The sequence below is a fragment of the Gekko japonicus genome, unplaced genomic scaffold (genome assembly GCF_001447785.1).
Source record: "Gekko japonicus isolate JY-2015 unplaced genomic scaffold, Gekko_japonicus_V1.1 scaffold358, whole genome shotgun sequence".
Taxonomy (NCBI): domain Eukaryota; kingdom Metazoa; phylum Chordata; class Lepidosauria; order Squamata; family Gekkonidae; genus Gekko; species Gekko japonicus.
Window position 1 is genome coordinate 762,823 of NW_015161962.1, and position 15,846 is coordinate 778,668.

A 15,846-nucleotide genomic window follows, 5' to 3' on the forward strand; every position below is an offset into this window, starting at 1 on the left:
AAAATGGCGGCTCCAGGGCGGTTATGAGGCCCCGTGGAGGTTTCTTTCCTTTCCCAGGCTCCGTCCCCCAACTGTCCAGGAATTTCCCGACCTGGTTTCGGCAACCCTTCTTGTGGCTCAGGCTGCTGGAGGGCAGACAGAGTTACCCGTTCTTCAGGAACTGGGTGGGGTGTTTCCTATCGCCACGGCAACAAAATGGCTGCAGCCGGGCTTCGGAGGAGCGGGGGGGGGGGGGGGGGGGGGGGGGGGCCCGACTGGGCGGGTGTCTGCTCCGGCAGAGCTCCGGCCTGTGCCTGGCACCGAAGGGGGGGTGGTTCCTCAAGCCCTCTTGTCAACAATGCCCAGGACAGAATGTTGCTTGTGCCCGATTCCCTTGGACGGGGGCATCCTTAGAGGGCCGCGGAGTGGCCAGTGCCAGTGCCTGGCCTGCAGTGCCCCCTGGAGGCGGAACAGTAAGGCAGCTGCCAGCCTGTTGAGAAAAGATTCCCCCAGTCTGTGTTTGTTTCTCGGTTTATTACATTGATGTGCCTGCCTCTTTCCTGGGCATCCCAAGGTGGGTAACGACAATATAAAAGCCAGAGAGGACGATGCGATGACATGTTTTACTTTTGTTTTCCACATGTCACAACAGAAGCCCCAACCAGCAGGGCACCACCCACTTGCCCAGGTCCCGGTTCCCCCCAGAGCTCTCCGAGAGGGCTCTCCAGACTCCCCAGACACACACAACGTCTCCCAGGAGGCTGTTCCGGAGGCACAGGGCTGTCATGAATGTGCCTTAGGCAAGGGGTGGGGGAATATTCAGAAGGCCCCAGGTTCAAGCAGAAGGTTAAAGGGACCGGGCAGCGGGTGGTGTGAAGGACTTTAGCCCGAGAACCCTGTAGAGCGGCTGCCAGTCTGAGCGGGCAGTACTGACCTTGACGGACCCCAAGGGGTCTGATGCCGTGTAAGGCAGCTTCCTGGGTTTACGAGGGCGGGGCCGCGGCTCAGTGGCAGAGCCTCTGCATGGCATGCACATTCCCAAGTTCAATCCCCGGCAGCATCTCCAATTAAAAAGGACCAGGTGGGAGGTGATGGGAAAGACCTCCGCCTGAGACCCCGGAGAGCTGCTGCCAGTCTGAGCAGGCAAGACTTGATCTTGAGATAGACCGGGGGGAGAATACAGCTTGCTGGGAAGCGTGAAGCTGCCGCACAGGAACCTGCTGCAGGGAGAGCCAGTTCCTTCCAATGAGGGCCCCCCAGGAAGGTCACGAAGGGCTTTGAAGGGGAGCGCCAGGGCCCGGAATGGGACCCTGACACTGATTGGCAAGAGGTGAACCCAGCTCAGAGTCAGAGTCACGTGGTCTCGCCACCCGGCCCCTGATCACAAATGGGCTGCAGCCTTTTGTACCTGCTCCTCTTCCCAGTTAATCTTCAAAAGCAGCCCCATGTACAGCATATTACGGCAGTCTAGCTCGGGGGTTCCAGGGCTCATTTCGTAGAAAAAGAGGTGCAGGAGCTCATTGGAATAACTCATTAGCGTAACTCGTTTGCATATGCCACACCCCCTGACGTCACCGGAAGCGTGTCAGAAGGCAACACCCACCGCTCAGGCTCCGCTGGACTGTTTTGGATTGCTAGCTATTTTTTTTGGGGGGGGGAACGTGCAGATCTGTCCTTGCTGAGGAGGGAGAGCTTGTACCTGAATAAAACCAGGTCTTAAAGGTGCAACTGGACTGTTTTGGGCCAGGGGGGAGCTCTGCGACTTACCTGGCTGCTTCTGGCTCTGACTGAGGGCTGCTGGGAGCAGGGGGTGGGGCTTGTTGCATGTGCCTGCCCCCTGGGCTCTTTACTGCCGGAGCTCTGCTCCTGTGCGCTCCTGCAGGAAATGACCCCTGGGGGGTTACTGAAGCATGGAGCCAGATCAGGCACCTGCCAATTGGGATCCTAACTGGATGTAGCTGGGGGGAGGGGTGATTTCACTGTCATGGATGTGGATTCCAGAAGAGCTGCGTAGTTCGTGGCAGCAAACCCAGGGGGCTCTGGTAGAGACCTGGAGTATCAGAGACACTGGGTGCATCAGAGGATGGCTGCGGTATTGATTGTTATCAATGGTGGCCCATAGCCACTCTCCTCACCCGGGGGCCAGGGACAGGAGCCTTGTAAAGGCTGGGCAAACGGGGGGGGGGCACGTGCAGGAATGTGTCCTGGGGCAGCCTTTGTTTAGTCGTGAGTCTGTCTCTCTCTGGTGGGGCTACACACGTTGAAGGCCGGCCTGCCTGCCTGCCTGCCTGCCAGCAGCCACAGCCTGCCAGGATCTGTGCCCAGCTGGGAGGGGGGCTCCAGGCAGACTGTGAGCGGCTCAGTCAACAGGGCGAGGGGCTTCTCCCAGTGAGGAGCCAGGCAAGAGCCACAAGCCCCGTGAGGCCAGGCAGGCCCCTCCTGGCCACTCAAGGCCTCTGATGGCTGGTATGTCGGAAGCTTCTCTGGCCCGCGGCAGCGGGGGTCCTGCAGAGCCACAGAGATCCAGCCCGCGGGTCCCTCTCCTTTCCAGCTGGGGGGGCTGTGCTGCCCTGAGCCCGCTTTGGCAGGGAGGGGAGGGTTAAAATCAAATTCTGCTTCCTGGTCACAGGATCACGTACGCTTCCCTAGATTTGACTCATTCATGCAGGGTGTCTCTGTGTTCAAGGTGGTTTTCATAGAATCACAGAGCTGGAAGGGAACTCCAGGGTCATCTAGTCCAACCCCCTGCACAGGGCAGGAAATTCACAAATGCCTCCCCTCCCCCACACCCGCAGCGGCCCCTGTTCCACTCCCAGAAGAGGACAAAAAAAACTCCAGGATTGCTTCCTGACCCCAAAGTGGCAATCAGCATTTCCCAGGGCGGGAACGAAGTACTGAGGTAACCCTTCCTTCATCCTGGCCTCCGTAACAGTTCTTGCTTTCCCCACAGGCACAAAGCAACATGTGCGCCTTTTTCCCCTCTACCTTGAAAAGTTCTACTTAAGTCGCGTGTCCAGAGCGGCTTACAAACTCCTTCCCCTTCCCCTCCCCACAACAGACACCCTGTGAGGTGGGTGGGGCTGAGAGAGCTCGGACAGAAACTGCCCTTTGTCAAGGACAGCTGTGCCAGAGCTTGTGACTGACCCAAGGTCACATCAGCAGGTGCAAGTGGAGGAGTGGGGAATCAAACCCGGTTCTCCCAGATTAGAGTCCGCACACTTAACCACGACACCAAACTGGCTCTCAAAATTCTGAGCCAAAATTCTCCTTTGTGAGCTGCTGGCATTGAAGGGGTGAGCCAGCGATTTGGCTGCTGCATAAACTAGTTTGCTCTGGAGCCCCATCCTTCCTGAGCTAAGACCAAAATGTGTGAGCCAGAGGCTAAAGAACTGTGAGCTAGCTCACACTCACTCAGCTTAGAGGGAACGCTGCGAGTCCCGGCCTGCCCTCGGGCCTTCCCGGGATGCTGCTGGAAGTTCTCGGCTGAGTACGTAGGGGGGTGGGGGGGGGGGGGTCCCGTCTGGCCCAGCCTGCCTCCTTGGGCCTTGCTTCTCTCCAGACCCTCTCCCGTCCCCCTCCCATGCACCCCCACCCTCTGGACATGGGCGGGGTGGGTGGACCCCGCGTCTTCCTCCCCGGCCTGCTCTCCTGGCCTTCCCTCTGCGCCTCGCTGGTCTCTGCTTCCACCCGGCCAGAAGATCCTCTTCAGCTCCAGAGAGTCCTCCGCGAGAGAGAGCCCTGAAGCACAGCTCTGGGGAAGCGGGTGGAGTTCAGGATCCAGGAGTCCCTGCCCGGAGAATGGGCTTTCCTTTCTGCACGGCCCTCCCTCCGACTGGGACACGTTCGGGGTGGGGTGGGGGTGGTTGTCCCCCCCCAGGCCAGCTTCTCCCCCCCCCCAGCACTTTGGGAAAGAAGCAGGAGCGTCCGCCAGACCCCCTTTCCCCAGCGTGTTCCGAACCCTTACGGAGGAGGGGGCTGTGGTGTGGCACGCGGGGAAGACGTTTTGTCTGGCCTGGGCCACCAGTCCTTCCTTGTGGTATAGGGTTGCCAACTCCAGCTTGGGGGATTCCTGGAGATGTGGGGGTGGACGTTGTGGTGGGCAGCGTCTGGGGAGAGGAGAGAACTGTGGGGGACATGAAGCCGCACAGCTGGACCTCCATAGCTGCCCTTTGTCTGGAGATGGAATTCTGGGGGCTCTCCAGGCCCCGCCTGGAGGTTGGAAACCTTACCTGTGGGAATCCCCCCCCCGCTCAGGGACCTGACTGGGGGGGGGCCTTCCTGCTGGCTCAGCTGGGCTGTGAGGTGGGGGGGTTGGGTCTCCTGCACGCCTGACTGATTGGGGGGGGGTCAGTCTTCCGGTGAGGGAGTTGGCTTCTTCCCTGCCCCCCCCCCCCCGTGCTCCTCTGCTGCGGCCCAAAACCCCTCTGGCACCTGGAGGACGTGCCTGGCCCAGGAGGCATCGGCTCCTGAGGGCCCCCCCTCCCCCGGTGGTCTTGCATGTGCAGAGACGAGAGCACAGAGCCCGCTTCCTGCTCTCCTGCATTCGCAAACCGGACACTCCAGGCCTGCACGCATCCTGAGGACCCACACAGTTTTCCAGTGTGGGCCCCCACCCCCACCCCCACCCCAGCTGCATGTCCCTGCTTTCTCACATAGGGGGATCCCAGAACGGGCCAGGGGCCAGCAGGACGGGCCGCGTTGTGGAGATCTTCAGCTCCAGCCCAGCCAGTGTGGTGACCCCCCCCCAAGGATGAGGCGGTGGGCCAGTCCCGGCCCAGGCACAGCTGGGGGCCCCTGCAGGACTCCCCCCCTCCTGGTGGCTGGGCTCAGGGTCCCTGGGGACACCACCAGCCATGCGGGGTAGAAGCCCACCCCCGCCCCCAGGGCTTACCCTCCCCTCCCTCCTCCCCTGCCGGTGGGTCAGAGGCCCTCTTGGCTCCCTTGTGCCCTCCGGTGGGTGGGGGGCGGCAGCTGCAGGTTCCCTCTGGAGCTGGCCTGTCCGCCTCTCTCCCTTTCTTCCAGGAGAGAAACAGCTCGACGTGTCCAGCTCTGGGTGGGGAAAGACCTCGGGATTTGGGGGGGGGGGTTTAGCCTGGGGTGTGGTGGCTCAAGTGGCTAAGACACTGAACTGCAGACTGGAAGGTCGGTAGTTTGGCAGTTCGAGACCTGAGTGTGCCCGGTGATGGAGTGAGCTCCCGTCTCTGGTTCCAGCTCCTGCCAACCTAGCAGTTCGAAAGCAAGAAATGGCAAGTAGATAAATAGGGCCCGCTTCGGTGGGGAAGGTGACGGCGTTCCGTGCGCCTCGGCGTCTAGTCACGCAGGCCACATGACCACGGAGAAGTCTTCGGACAGCGCTGGCTCTTCAGCTTGGAAACGGAGATGAGTCGGATTCGACTGGCATCTCAGCAGGGGACCATGCCCGGCGAGAGCCCACCCTCCAAAGCAGCCGTTTTCGCCAGATCTCTGTCATCTGGAGATCAGTTGTCATAGCAGGAGATGTCCAGGGCTCACCTGGAGGCTGGCAACCCTAGCCCCCTCCTGCCTGACACTCGGGGTGGGGTGGCTTTGAAGACCACAGGTTCCACAGGAAGTCTTTTCCGGCAAGGCCCTGGGGCCAGAAGCCAGCCGCCAGATGCAAAGAGGCGGTGGTGGTGGTGATGGGGGGCTCCCTTGTGCCCGGGGGGCCACCACGGCATAGCCATGTGCAGAAAATGGGGGGGGGGCTTCAGTGAGCAGCGTCAGCCTGCAAAAACCTCTTTATTAAGGGGGAGGGGAGGAGGAGTGTGCAAAGGAGAATGCGCGCGGCCGCCGGAGGCCCTTGCCCGCCCGCCCGCCTGGCCTCTCTCTCTCTCCCCCTCCCCCTCCCTCCCTCTGAGTGTGGCACTGGCCGGATCGGGCCTTCCATGAGTCATGCGGAGGGTGGGGAGCTGCAGTCAGAGCCGGAACGGGGGCAGCGGCGGAGGGCGTTCAGGCAGCCGGCTCAGGGCTCCTCCTGTGCCCGGAGAGGATTGGCTCCCAGTTTGGGGGTGATGCTGGAGGGCGCAGGCAAGGCGTTGGGGGGGGGGGGCCTGGCGGGAACACCAGAACTGGCCGTGCTCCAGCGGGGGGTGGGGGAGGCCTGGCTCAAGCAATGGAGTTTCCCCGGGAGAAGGGGGAATTCAAGTGCCCACCACCTGCCCCAGATCGGGACCAGCAGTGCCCTGTTGTACCAGCCTCGGCATCCCGTACCTGCCACACCGTGTCTGCCAAAGTGACAGAAAATCAGGAGGGTCCCTTGGCCGAGATGGGGGAAGGGGCCCAACCCTGCCGGCACCCCCCCCCAATGGAGGCTCTCTGGCCAGGCGGCTTCTCTTCCATCCATGTTAGTCATCTTTGCTCCCCATTGGGAGGATCTGGCCAGCAGATGGGGTCGCCACTGAGACGCCTGCCTGCACCCTTGGTGATGGACGCATGACTGGGAATATTTCCCACCTGCCTGTGCCCCACCACTAGCAGCCCGTGCCCTTGCCGCTGGTGCTAAGAGGCCCTCAGCCTGATCATCGGCCGGCTCTCCTTGAACGGCTCCCTCCCTCTTTCCTTCACCGGGGCGGCTGCTGCCTTCGTCCGTGTCCATCCATCACCGCACGGCCCCGTTAAACCTTCGACTCGCTTTCCAAGCTGGCCAGGTTCCCATTCCGCTCCTTGCTGCCTTCTTCTGCCTTCTCTGTGGTTTCCTCCACCTTCTCGTCCAGCCGGCTGGGGATGGACCAGTACAGGTGAGCGTCCATGCGGGCGGCGGCCTCAGCCATTTCCCGGGCACTGCAGCTGGGGGTGGGCACTTCGAAGGTCTGGTGGAAGCTGTTGTAGTCCACCTCATAGAAGCCGTCCTCAAGGGAGAGGACAGACATGAAGCGATGCCCCCAGAGGACCTCGTCCATCAGGTAGGAGCTTCGGGCTTGGCACGTCATCCCTGGTGAGGCAGAAGAGATATCAGGAGATTAGTGGGGGCAGAGGCACCACCCTGGAGCTGGGAGGGGGGCATTATTGATAACCCACTCATCAAAGAACACCAGAAGAGCCCTGCTGGGTCAGACCACTGAGGGTCCATCTAGTCCAGCATCCTGAGTCACACAGGGGCCAACCAGTTCCTCTGGAGGGACAACAACAGGGCAGAGAGGCCGAGGCCTTCCCCTGAGAAGAACCTCAGAAGAGCCATGCTGGGTCAGACCAGTGAGGGTCCATCTAGTCCAACATCCTGTCTCACACAGGGGCCAGCCAGTTCCTCTGGAGGGCCAACAACAGGGCAGAGAGACTGAGGCCTTCATAAGAACCTCAGAACCTCTGCAGGGCCTGGATCAGACCAGTGAGGGTCCATCTAGTCCAACATCCTGTCTCACACAGGGGCCAGCCAGTTCCTCTGGAGGGCCAACAACAGGGCAGAGAGACTGAGGCCTTCATAAGAACCTCAGAACCTCTGCAGGGCCTGGATCAGACCAGTGAGGGTCCATCTAGTCCAACATCCTGTCTCACACAGGGGCCAGCCAGTTCCTCTGGAGGGCCAACAACAGGGCAGAGAGACTGAGGCCTTCATAAGAACCTCAGAACCTCTGCAGGGCCTGGATCAGACCAGTGAGGGTCCATCTAGTCCAACATCCTGTCTCACACAGGGGCCAGCCAGTTCCTCTGGAGGGCCAACAACAGGGCAGAGAGACTGAGGCCTTCATAAGAACCTCAGAACCTCTGCAGGGCCTGGATCAGACCAGTGAGGGTCCATCTAGTCCAGCCTCCCGTCTCACTCAGTGGTCAAGCAGTTCCTCTGGAGGGCCAAGAACAGGGCATGGAGGCCGAGGCCTTCCCCTGAGAAGAACACCAGAAGAGCCCTGCTGGGTCAGACCAGTGAGGGTCCATCTAGTCCAGCCTCCCGTCTCACTCAGTGGTCAAGCAGTTCCTCTGGAGGGCCAAGAACAGGGCATGGAGGCCGAGGCCTTCCCCTGAGAAGAACACCAGAAGAGCCCTGCTGGGTCAGACCAGTGAGGGTCCATCTAGTCCAGCCTCCCGTCTCACTCAGTGGTCAAGCAGTTCCTCTGGAGGGCCAAGAACAGGGCATGGAGGCCGAGGCCTTCCCCTGAGAAGAACACCAGAAGAGCCCTGCTGGGTCAGACCAGTGAGGGTCCATCTAGTCCAGCCTCCCGTCTCACTCAGTGGTCAAGCAGTTCCTCTGGAGGGCCAAGAACAGGGCATGGAGGCCGAGGCCTTCCCCTGAGAAGAACACCAGAAGAGCCCTGCTGGGTCAGACCAGTGAGGGTCCATCTAGTCCAGCCTCCCGTCTCACTCAGTGGTCAAGCAGTTCCTCTGGAGGGCCAAGAACAGGGCATGGAGGCCGAGGCCTTCCCCTGAGAAGAACACCAGAAGAGCCCTGCTGGGTCAGACCAGTGAGGGTCCATCTAGTCCAGCCTCCCGTCTCACTCAGTGGTCAAGCAGTTCGCCTGCCTCTGAATGTGAAGGTCCCCTTGAGTCACCCTGGCTCGTAGCCCCTGAGAGACCTCTCGTCTGTGAGTCTGTCTGACTGCCATCATCCCTTCTGAAGCTCTCTGTGATCATGGCCAACATTAGCTCCATTGTCCATGAATTCCACAATGGAATTCCTTATCGAAGAGGCTCGTGAAGGAGAGCTTCTTGGTGGATTATGCCCTGTACCAGGTAAAGGGCACCTCCATGGACGTCTCTTGGGTACCTCTTGTTGGCAAGGTTGGGTGGCCATCACTTCCCTGGCTTGCCTGTGAGCTCTGGATTTGGGACCAGGCGGGTCTCCGAAGGACGGTCTTCTCCCGCAGGGTCCTGCCCGGGAATTAAGATCACCGGGAGAGGCCCTCCTGACTGTCCCCCCCCCAAATCAAAGCACCTCCTCTGGTGGACATAGAAGAGAAGGCCTTTTCCACGGCAGCCCCACGACTATGGAACAACCTCCCCCGGCCCCCTCCCTTTCGGTCCTTTGGAGGCAGCTGAAGACGGTTTCCTTTAGAACCGCATTTAATTAAGTCCATTGTTCCCTCTAAGCTGAGTTGGTGTGAGCTAGCTCACAGTTTTTTAGCCTCCAGATCACAGATTGTTGCTCTAGCTCAGGAAGGATGGCCTCAAAGCAAACTAATTTATGCAGCAACCAATTGGCTCGCTCACAACTTTAATGCCCGTAGCTCACAAAGTAGGATTTTCGCTCAGAAGACTCCACAGCTTAGAGGGAACATTGGTTAAGAGTCTGCCTTGTTTTGTCACAGGGAACTCATGGTGACCCTTTAGGGTTTCCAGGACAAGGCGAGAGACGTCCAGAGGTGGTTTGCCACTGCCTGCCTCTGCATGGTGACCCTGGACCTCCTTGGTGGCCTCCCATCCACCTACCAACCAGGGCAGGCTCCGGTAGGCCTGCAAGCTCTGACGAGATCGGGATAGCCAGGGTTTTCCAGGTCAGAGCTAAGTTGACTGGCAGTCCTGAACAATGCTCCCCCTCTAAGCTGCGGGAAGTCTGGTGAGCAAAAATTCTCCTCGGGGAGCGACCGGCATTGAAGCTGTGAGTGAGCGGTTTGGCTGCTGCATCAATCAGAGTGCTCTGGAGCCACCTCCTTCCTGAGCTGAGACAAGAAATGTGTGAGCCGGAAGCTAAGAAACTGAGCTAGCTCACACTCACTCAGCTTAGGGGGAACACTGGCTCCTGAACTGTGGTTTTAAATTTGGGTTATGTTTTTTTATGTATTTTATTTTATGTATTTTATCTATTATTAGTTGTTGTAGATTTTCCGGGCTGTACGACTGTGGTCTTCGCCAAGACCATGGCCATACAGCCCGGAAAATCTACAACAACTAATGAACTCCGGCCGTGGAAGCCTTCGACAACATATTTTATTATCTATGTTGTTAGTTGCCTTGAGCTCCAAAAGGAAGGCAGCTAATAAATATTTTAGATAAACAAACAGGGAAGGCTAATTCCCCAAAAGTAGGTTTCCAAAATGGCTAGCTTTTAGTCGCAACAGGTGGATGGAGTCTCCATGTTCAGGTGCAGTCTATCTCTCAGCATCCTTCCCTGCTTATCTTCTCTGTCATTCCTTGCTTGTGTTCTTCCGAGGGGAGGGGCATACAGCGACTGGCAGGGGTGCTGCCTGTGGACAGCGGAGCTCATACGTTTGCCTGCAGTGCAGACTAAGAACATAAGACAACATAAGAGAAGCCAAATGTTGGATCAGCCCAATGACCCCTCCAGTCCAACACTCTGTGTCACACAGTGGGCAAAAACACCAGGTGCCCTCAGGAGGTCCAGCAGTGGGGCCAGGACAACAGAAGCCCTCCCACTGTTGACCCCCCACCCCCAAGCACCAAGAACACAGAGCATCCCTTGCCCCAGATTGAGAGTTCCTACCTATTTGTTGTTGTTGTTCAGTCGCACAGTCGAGTCCGACTCTTCGCGACCCCATGGATCATCTCCCGCCAGGCCCTCCTGTCTTCCGCCGTCCTCTGAAGCTGGCTCAATTTCATGTTCGTTGCATCGATGACACTGTCTAACCATCTCATCCTTTGCCGTCCCCGTCTTCTTTGACCTTCAATCTTTCCCAGCATCAGGGTCTTCTCCAGTGAGTGCTCCCTTCTCATTTGGTGGCCAAAGTATTTGAGCTTCAGTTTCATTATCTGGCCTTCCAGGGAACAGTCAGGGTTGATTTCTTTGAGGATTGACTGATTTGATCTCCTTGCAGTCCAAGGAACTCTCAAGAGTCTTCTCCAGCACCATAGTTCAAAAGAATCTATTCTTCGGCGCTCGGCCTTCCTTATAGTCCAACTCTCGCAGCCATACATGACTACTGGGAATACCATTGCTTGGACCATGCAGACTTTTGTTGGCAGGGTGATGTCTCTACTTTTTATCATGCTGTTTAGGTTCGCCATCGCTTTCCTCCCAAGGAGCAGGCGTCTTTTAATTTCATGGCTGCAGTCACAGTCTGCGGTGATTTGATGACTAGGGAGCCATGTACCTGATGTTATCTGCAGGTCGTCTTGAAGAAACAGGCTCTGAAGAACTGCTCTTCCAAAAGCAGCATCAGTTTTAGCACAGTGCATCACCACCAGGAACTTCTCAAAGGCTGAAGTCAGTGAACCAATAGCAGACCTGCAGAGATATGTCACCAAGTATCTGGAGAAAGTGGCAGAATCAGGAGCCATAATGACCCTTTCACAGTACTAGCTTGCTTGATACGTTCGCATCAAACTTTAAAGCCAGGCATCTTTCCCGGCATTTGAAAGACATGTTTGCACTCACTGGAGAAAACCCTGATGCTGGGAAAGATTGAAGGTCAAAGAAGACGGGGACGGCAAAGGATGAGATGGTTAGACAGTGTCAGCAATTGTGCGATAGTTTGAACATTCCTTGGCGTTGCCCTTCTTTGGGATTGGAATGTATACTGATCTTTTCCAATCCTGTGGCCACTGTTGCGTTTTCCAAATTTGCTGGCAAATGGAGTGCAGCACTTTAACAGCATCATCTTCTAAGACTTTGAATAGCTCAGCTGGAATACCATCACCTCCACTAGCTTTGTTGTTAGTAATGCTTTCTAAGGCCCATTTAACTTCACATTCCAGGATGTCTGGCTCAAGGTCAGTGATTATACCGTCGTGTTTGTCAAGGACATTGAGGTCTTTCTTGTATAGTTCTTCTGTGTATTCTTGCCATCTTTTCCTAATCTCTTCTGCTTCTGTTAGGTCCCTACCGTTTTTGTCCTTTATCATGGCCAGCTTTGCATGGAACGCTCCCTTGATTTCTCCAATTTTCTTGAAGAGATCTCTAGTCCTTCCCATTCTATTGTTTTCTTCTATTACTTTGCACTGTTCATTCAGGAAGGCCTCCTTATCTCTCCTTGCTGTTCTCTGGAAATCTGCGTTCAGTTGGGTAAATCTTTCCTTTTCGCCTTTGCCTTTCGCTTTCCTTCTTTCCTCTGCTATTTGTAAAGCCTCATCAGAAAGCCATTTTGCTTTCTTGCATTTCTTTTTCTTTGGTATGGTGGTGATTGCTGCCTCCTGTACGATGTCACGAACCTCTGTCCATAGTTCTTCAGGCACTCTATCTATCAAATCCAGACCCTTGAATCTATTCTTCACCTCTACTGTATATTCATCAGGGATGTGATCTAGGTCAAACCTGAATGGCCTCATGGTTTTCCCGATTTTCTTCAGTTTAAGTCTGAATTTTGCAATGAGTAGCTCATGATCTGAACCACAGTCAGCTCCAGGTCTTGTTTTTACTGACTGGATAGAGCTTCTCCATCTTTGACTGCAAATTATATAGTCAATCTGATTTCGGTGTTGCCCATCTGGTGATGTCCATGTGTAGAGTCGCCTCTTAGGTTGTTGGAAAAGGGTGTTCGCTATGACCAGTGTGTTCTCTTGACAAAACTCTGTTAACCTTTGCCCTGCTTCATTTTGCTTTCCAAGGCCAAACTTGTCTGTTATTCCGGTTACCTTTTGACTTCCTACTTTAGCATTCCAGTCCCCTATGATGATGAGGACATCATTTTTTGGTGTTAGTTCTAGGAGGTGTTGTAGGTCTTCATAGAACCGGTCTACTTCAGCCTCTTCTGCATCAGTGGTTGGGGCATAGACTTGGATTACTGTGATGTTGAATGGTTTGCCTTGGAATCGGACAGAAATCATTCTGTCATTTTTGAGATTGTATCCCAGTACTGCCTTTTGCACTCTCTTGTTGACTATAAAGGCCACACCATTTTTTCTACGAGATTCCTGGCCACAGTAGTAGATATAATGGTCTTCTGAGTTAAATTCGCCCATTCCTGTCCACTTTAGTTCACTGATTCCTAGGATATCGATGTTCAGTCTTGCCATCTCATTTTTGACCACGTCAGGCTTACCTTGATTCATAGATCTTACATTCCAGGTTCCTATGTAGTATTGTTCTTTGCAGCATTGGACTTTCCTTTCACCATCAGACACATCCACAACTGAGGGTCCTTTCGGCTTTGGCCCAGCCGCTTCACTCTTTCTGGGGTTACTTGTACTTGCCCTCTGCTCTTCCTCAGTAGCATATTGGACACCTTCCGACCTGAGGGGCTCATCTTCCGGCGTCATATCTTTTAGCCTTTTGGTACTTTCCATGGGGTTTTCTTGGCAAAAGTACTGGAGTGGGTTGCCATTTCCTTCTCCAGGGGGATCACTCTTGGTCTGAGTTCTCTGCTGTGGCCTGTCCGTCTTGGGTGGCCCTTCACGGCATAGCCCACAGCTTCATTGAACTGCTCAAGCCCCCTCGCCACGACAAGGCAGTGATCCATGAGGGGATCCTACCTATACCTTGTGGCTAAGAGCCACTGATGGACATCTGCTCTTAACATAAGAACACAAGAGAAGTCAATGTTGGATTAGGCCAATGGCCCACCCAGTCCAACACTCTTCTGTGTCACACAGTGGCAAAAAATACCAGGTGCCATCAGGAGGTCCACCAGTGGGGCCAGGACACTAGAAGCCCCCCCACTGTTGCCCCCCAAGCACCAAGAACACAGAGCATCCCTTGCCCCAGACCGAGAGTCCCTATCTATACCTTGTGGCTAATAGCCACTGAGGGACCTCTGCTCCATATGCTTATCTAATTCCCTCCTGAAGCCGTCCATGCTTGTAGCTGCCACCACCTCCTGTGGCAGTGAATTCCATGTGTGCATCACTCTTTGGGTGAGGAAGGACTTCCTTTTATCCATTCTAACCCGACCGCTCAGCAATTTCATGGAGTGCCCACAAAGAGTTCTTGTATTGTGAGAAAGGGGAGAAAAGGACTTCTTTCTCTGCCTACTCTATCCCACGCTTAATCTTATAAACCTCGATCATGTCACGGGAAAGTGTTCCGACCCTTTTATCATCCTAGTTGCCCTTTTCTGCACTTTCCCCAATGCTCTAATATCCTTTTTGAGGTTTGGTGACCAGAACTGTCAGACTGGGCAGGAAACTGACTAGGCAGGAAATGGGAAAAAAAATAAGAGGAGCCACCCAGAACGCTCAAACAGCCACCACCCCGTGAAACAGCCCCCTCAGTGCTGGGAGGGACTCAGAAAAAGTGAGGGGCTGGGAGGTCCCCAGGTGAGAGGCCGCCACCCACAAGGCCCCGCCTCTCCTTGCCACTGGCCTGTCCTCCGTTGCTGAACACTGGCATGGAGGGGCCGTGCAGTCCGTCTGGCCTCCTCCTCCTCCTCCTGTGTGCCTGTGTCCGTCCGACGTGGCTCGCTGGCTCTATTTATGCCCCTCTCCCCCCCCCCCCACCCTGCCCCAGCTGGCTCGCAATCAGCCTCCCAGGCCCGGCTGGGTGCCGTGGTAACGGGGTGTGCAGAGAGACTTATGCAACTCCATGTGGCAGGGGGGCGGGTGAGGAGGGCGTGAAGACAAGAGGCAGCCGAGGAGAAGAAGGCTTTGCAAGCCGAGTTGTGTTTATGCCAGGAGTTCGGGGTGGATGCGGGGAGCACAGCGGAGTTTCTGAGGGGGAGAGCAAAGCTCAGAAGCATGGGGGGAGGGGAGGGGCAGCCCACTTCCAAACCGCCCTGGAGCAGGTGGGGGGGGGGGCCCCAAGGAGAAACAGAACCACCCCCGTGCGCACACTTGGGACAAAGCCCAGAAGTCCAGCATTTGTTGGGGGCTTCTGGTTCTTTAGCACAAACACACACCCCATGCTGCCTGCATGGCAGCCACATCTGCACGGACACCCCCCTCACTGAGGCAAGGATCTCTGGGAAAGAAAGACCATCATCCCAGGAGATGGTGAAGGCAGCAGGAGGAGAGGAGGACCCAGCCGGAGATGGACGGACTTCGGCCCCGGAAGCCACAAGGAGGGCCCTCCCCCCGTCAGGATGTTTCGGAGGTCTTCACCCACTCAGGACTACTCGAGGGCACTTAAGGCGCGCACCCACACACACACTCAGAGGGCGGGAGTGGGTCTGAGCAAGGACTCACCGATGTAGGGTGACTTCTCAAGCCACCCGTTCCCCACCCCTTTCCCCTCCCCCAGCCTCAGACCCAGGGCACGTGGGGAGGCACATGGAGTCCCCCCCCCGCAGAGAACGGATAATCTGGCTGCCCCTCCCCACAGTTCAGGTGGGGTAAAGGAACCAAGCCCTCCCTGGAGAAGAAGGCCCTGGTGCCGGGAAAGACTGAAGGTCAAAGAAGAAGAAGAAGGGGGCGGCAAAGAAGGAGAGGGTCGGGCAGTGTTGTCGAGGCAACGAACATGGCGTTGAGCAAACTCCGCAGCAGGTCGGAAGACAGGAGGGCCTGGCGGGATCTGGTCCATCATGGGGTCGCGAAGAGTCGGACTCGAGTGTGCGACTGAACAACAACAACAAAAGGAACCAATCCGCCCCACCACCACATCAGACATCGCCTCTTTTCACCTGATTGGGTAGGCCAGGCCGGCTATCTTGGTGCACTGGAACCTGTGGATGCCTCTGAGCACCGGTCAGAAGAACTCATGGAGGGGGGGGGCTACAATATGCCGGGGGCACACAGACACGAGGAGCCGCCCGCCTGATGCTCCTTTGGGCCTTTGGGCCTCCCCCCACCCCACCCCTCTCAGTGGTGCCCCCTCTGACAGAAGCGGGAGGACCAGGCCTTTCCAAGCGCCTCTTCCATGAGCTTCTTGCAGTTTATTTATGTATCAGAATATTCACACCCCGCCTTTCCTCTTGGTTCATGGTGAGAATAGCTAAAACACCCCCAGCTAAAACCAAAGATAAAAAGAGCAAGGTCCAAATCCCCCCTCCCCCCCATAGACGATGCCCCTCAGAAGAAGCCTCCTGACGAACTCCAAGGAATGGGCCCCTCCCGCCTCTCCAGGGAGCCCCCCCCCCCACCAAGCCGGCCCCACGA

General features: G+C 56.6%; 1 protein-coding gene across 2 annotated transcripts in view; it reads right to left on the minus strand.

Moving 5' to 3' along the window:
• Nucleotides 1–6,611: 6,611 nt before the first annotated feature.
• KCNJ9 (potassium channel, inwardly rectifying subfamily J, member 9) overlaps nt 6,612–15,846 on the minus strand; it is an 11,398-nt gene continuing 2,163 nt past the window's right edge. For both annotated transcript variants that reach the window (XM_015429562.1, XM_015429561.1), the window contains one exon: nt 6,612–6,928. In XM_015429562.1, the coding sequence (XP_015285048.1) occupies nt 6,612–6,928 (317 nt within the window). The remainder of the gene's footprint in view (nt 6,929–15,846) is intronic.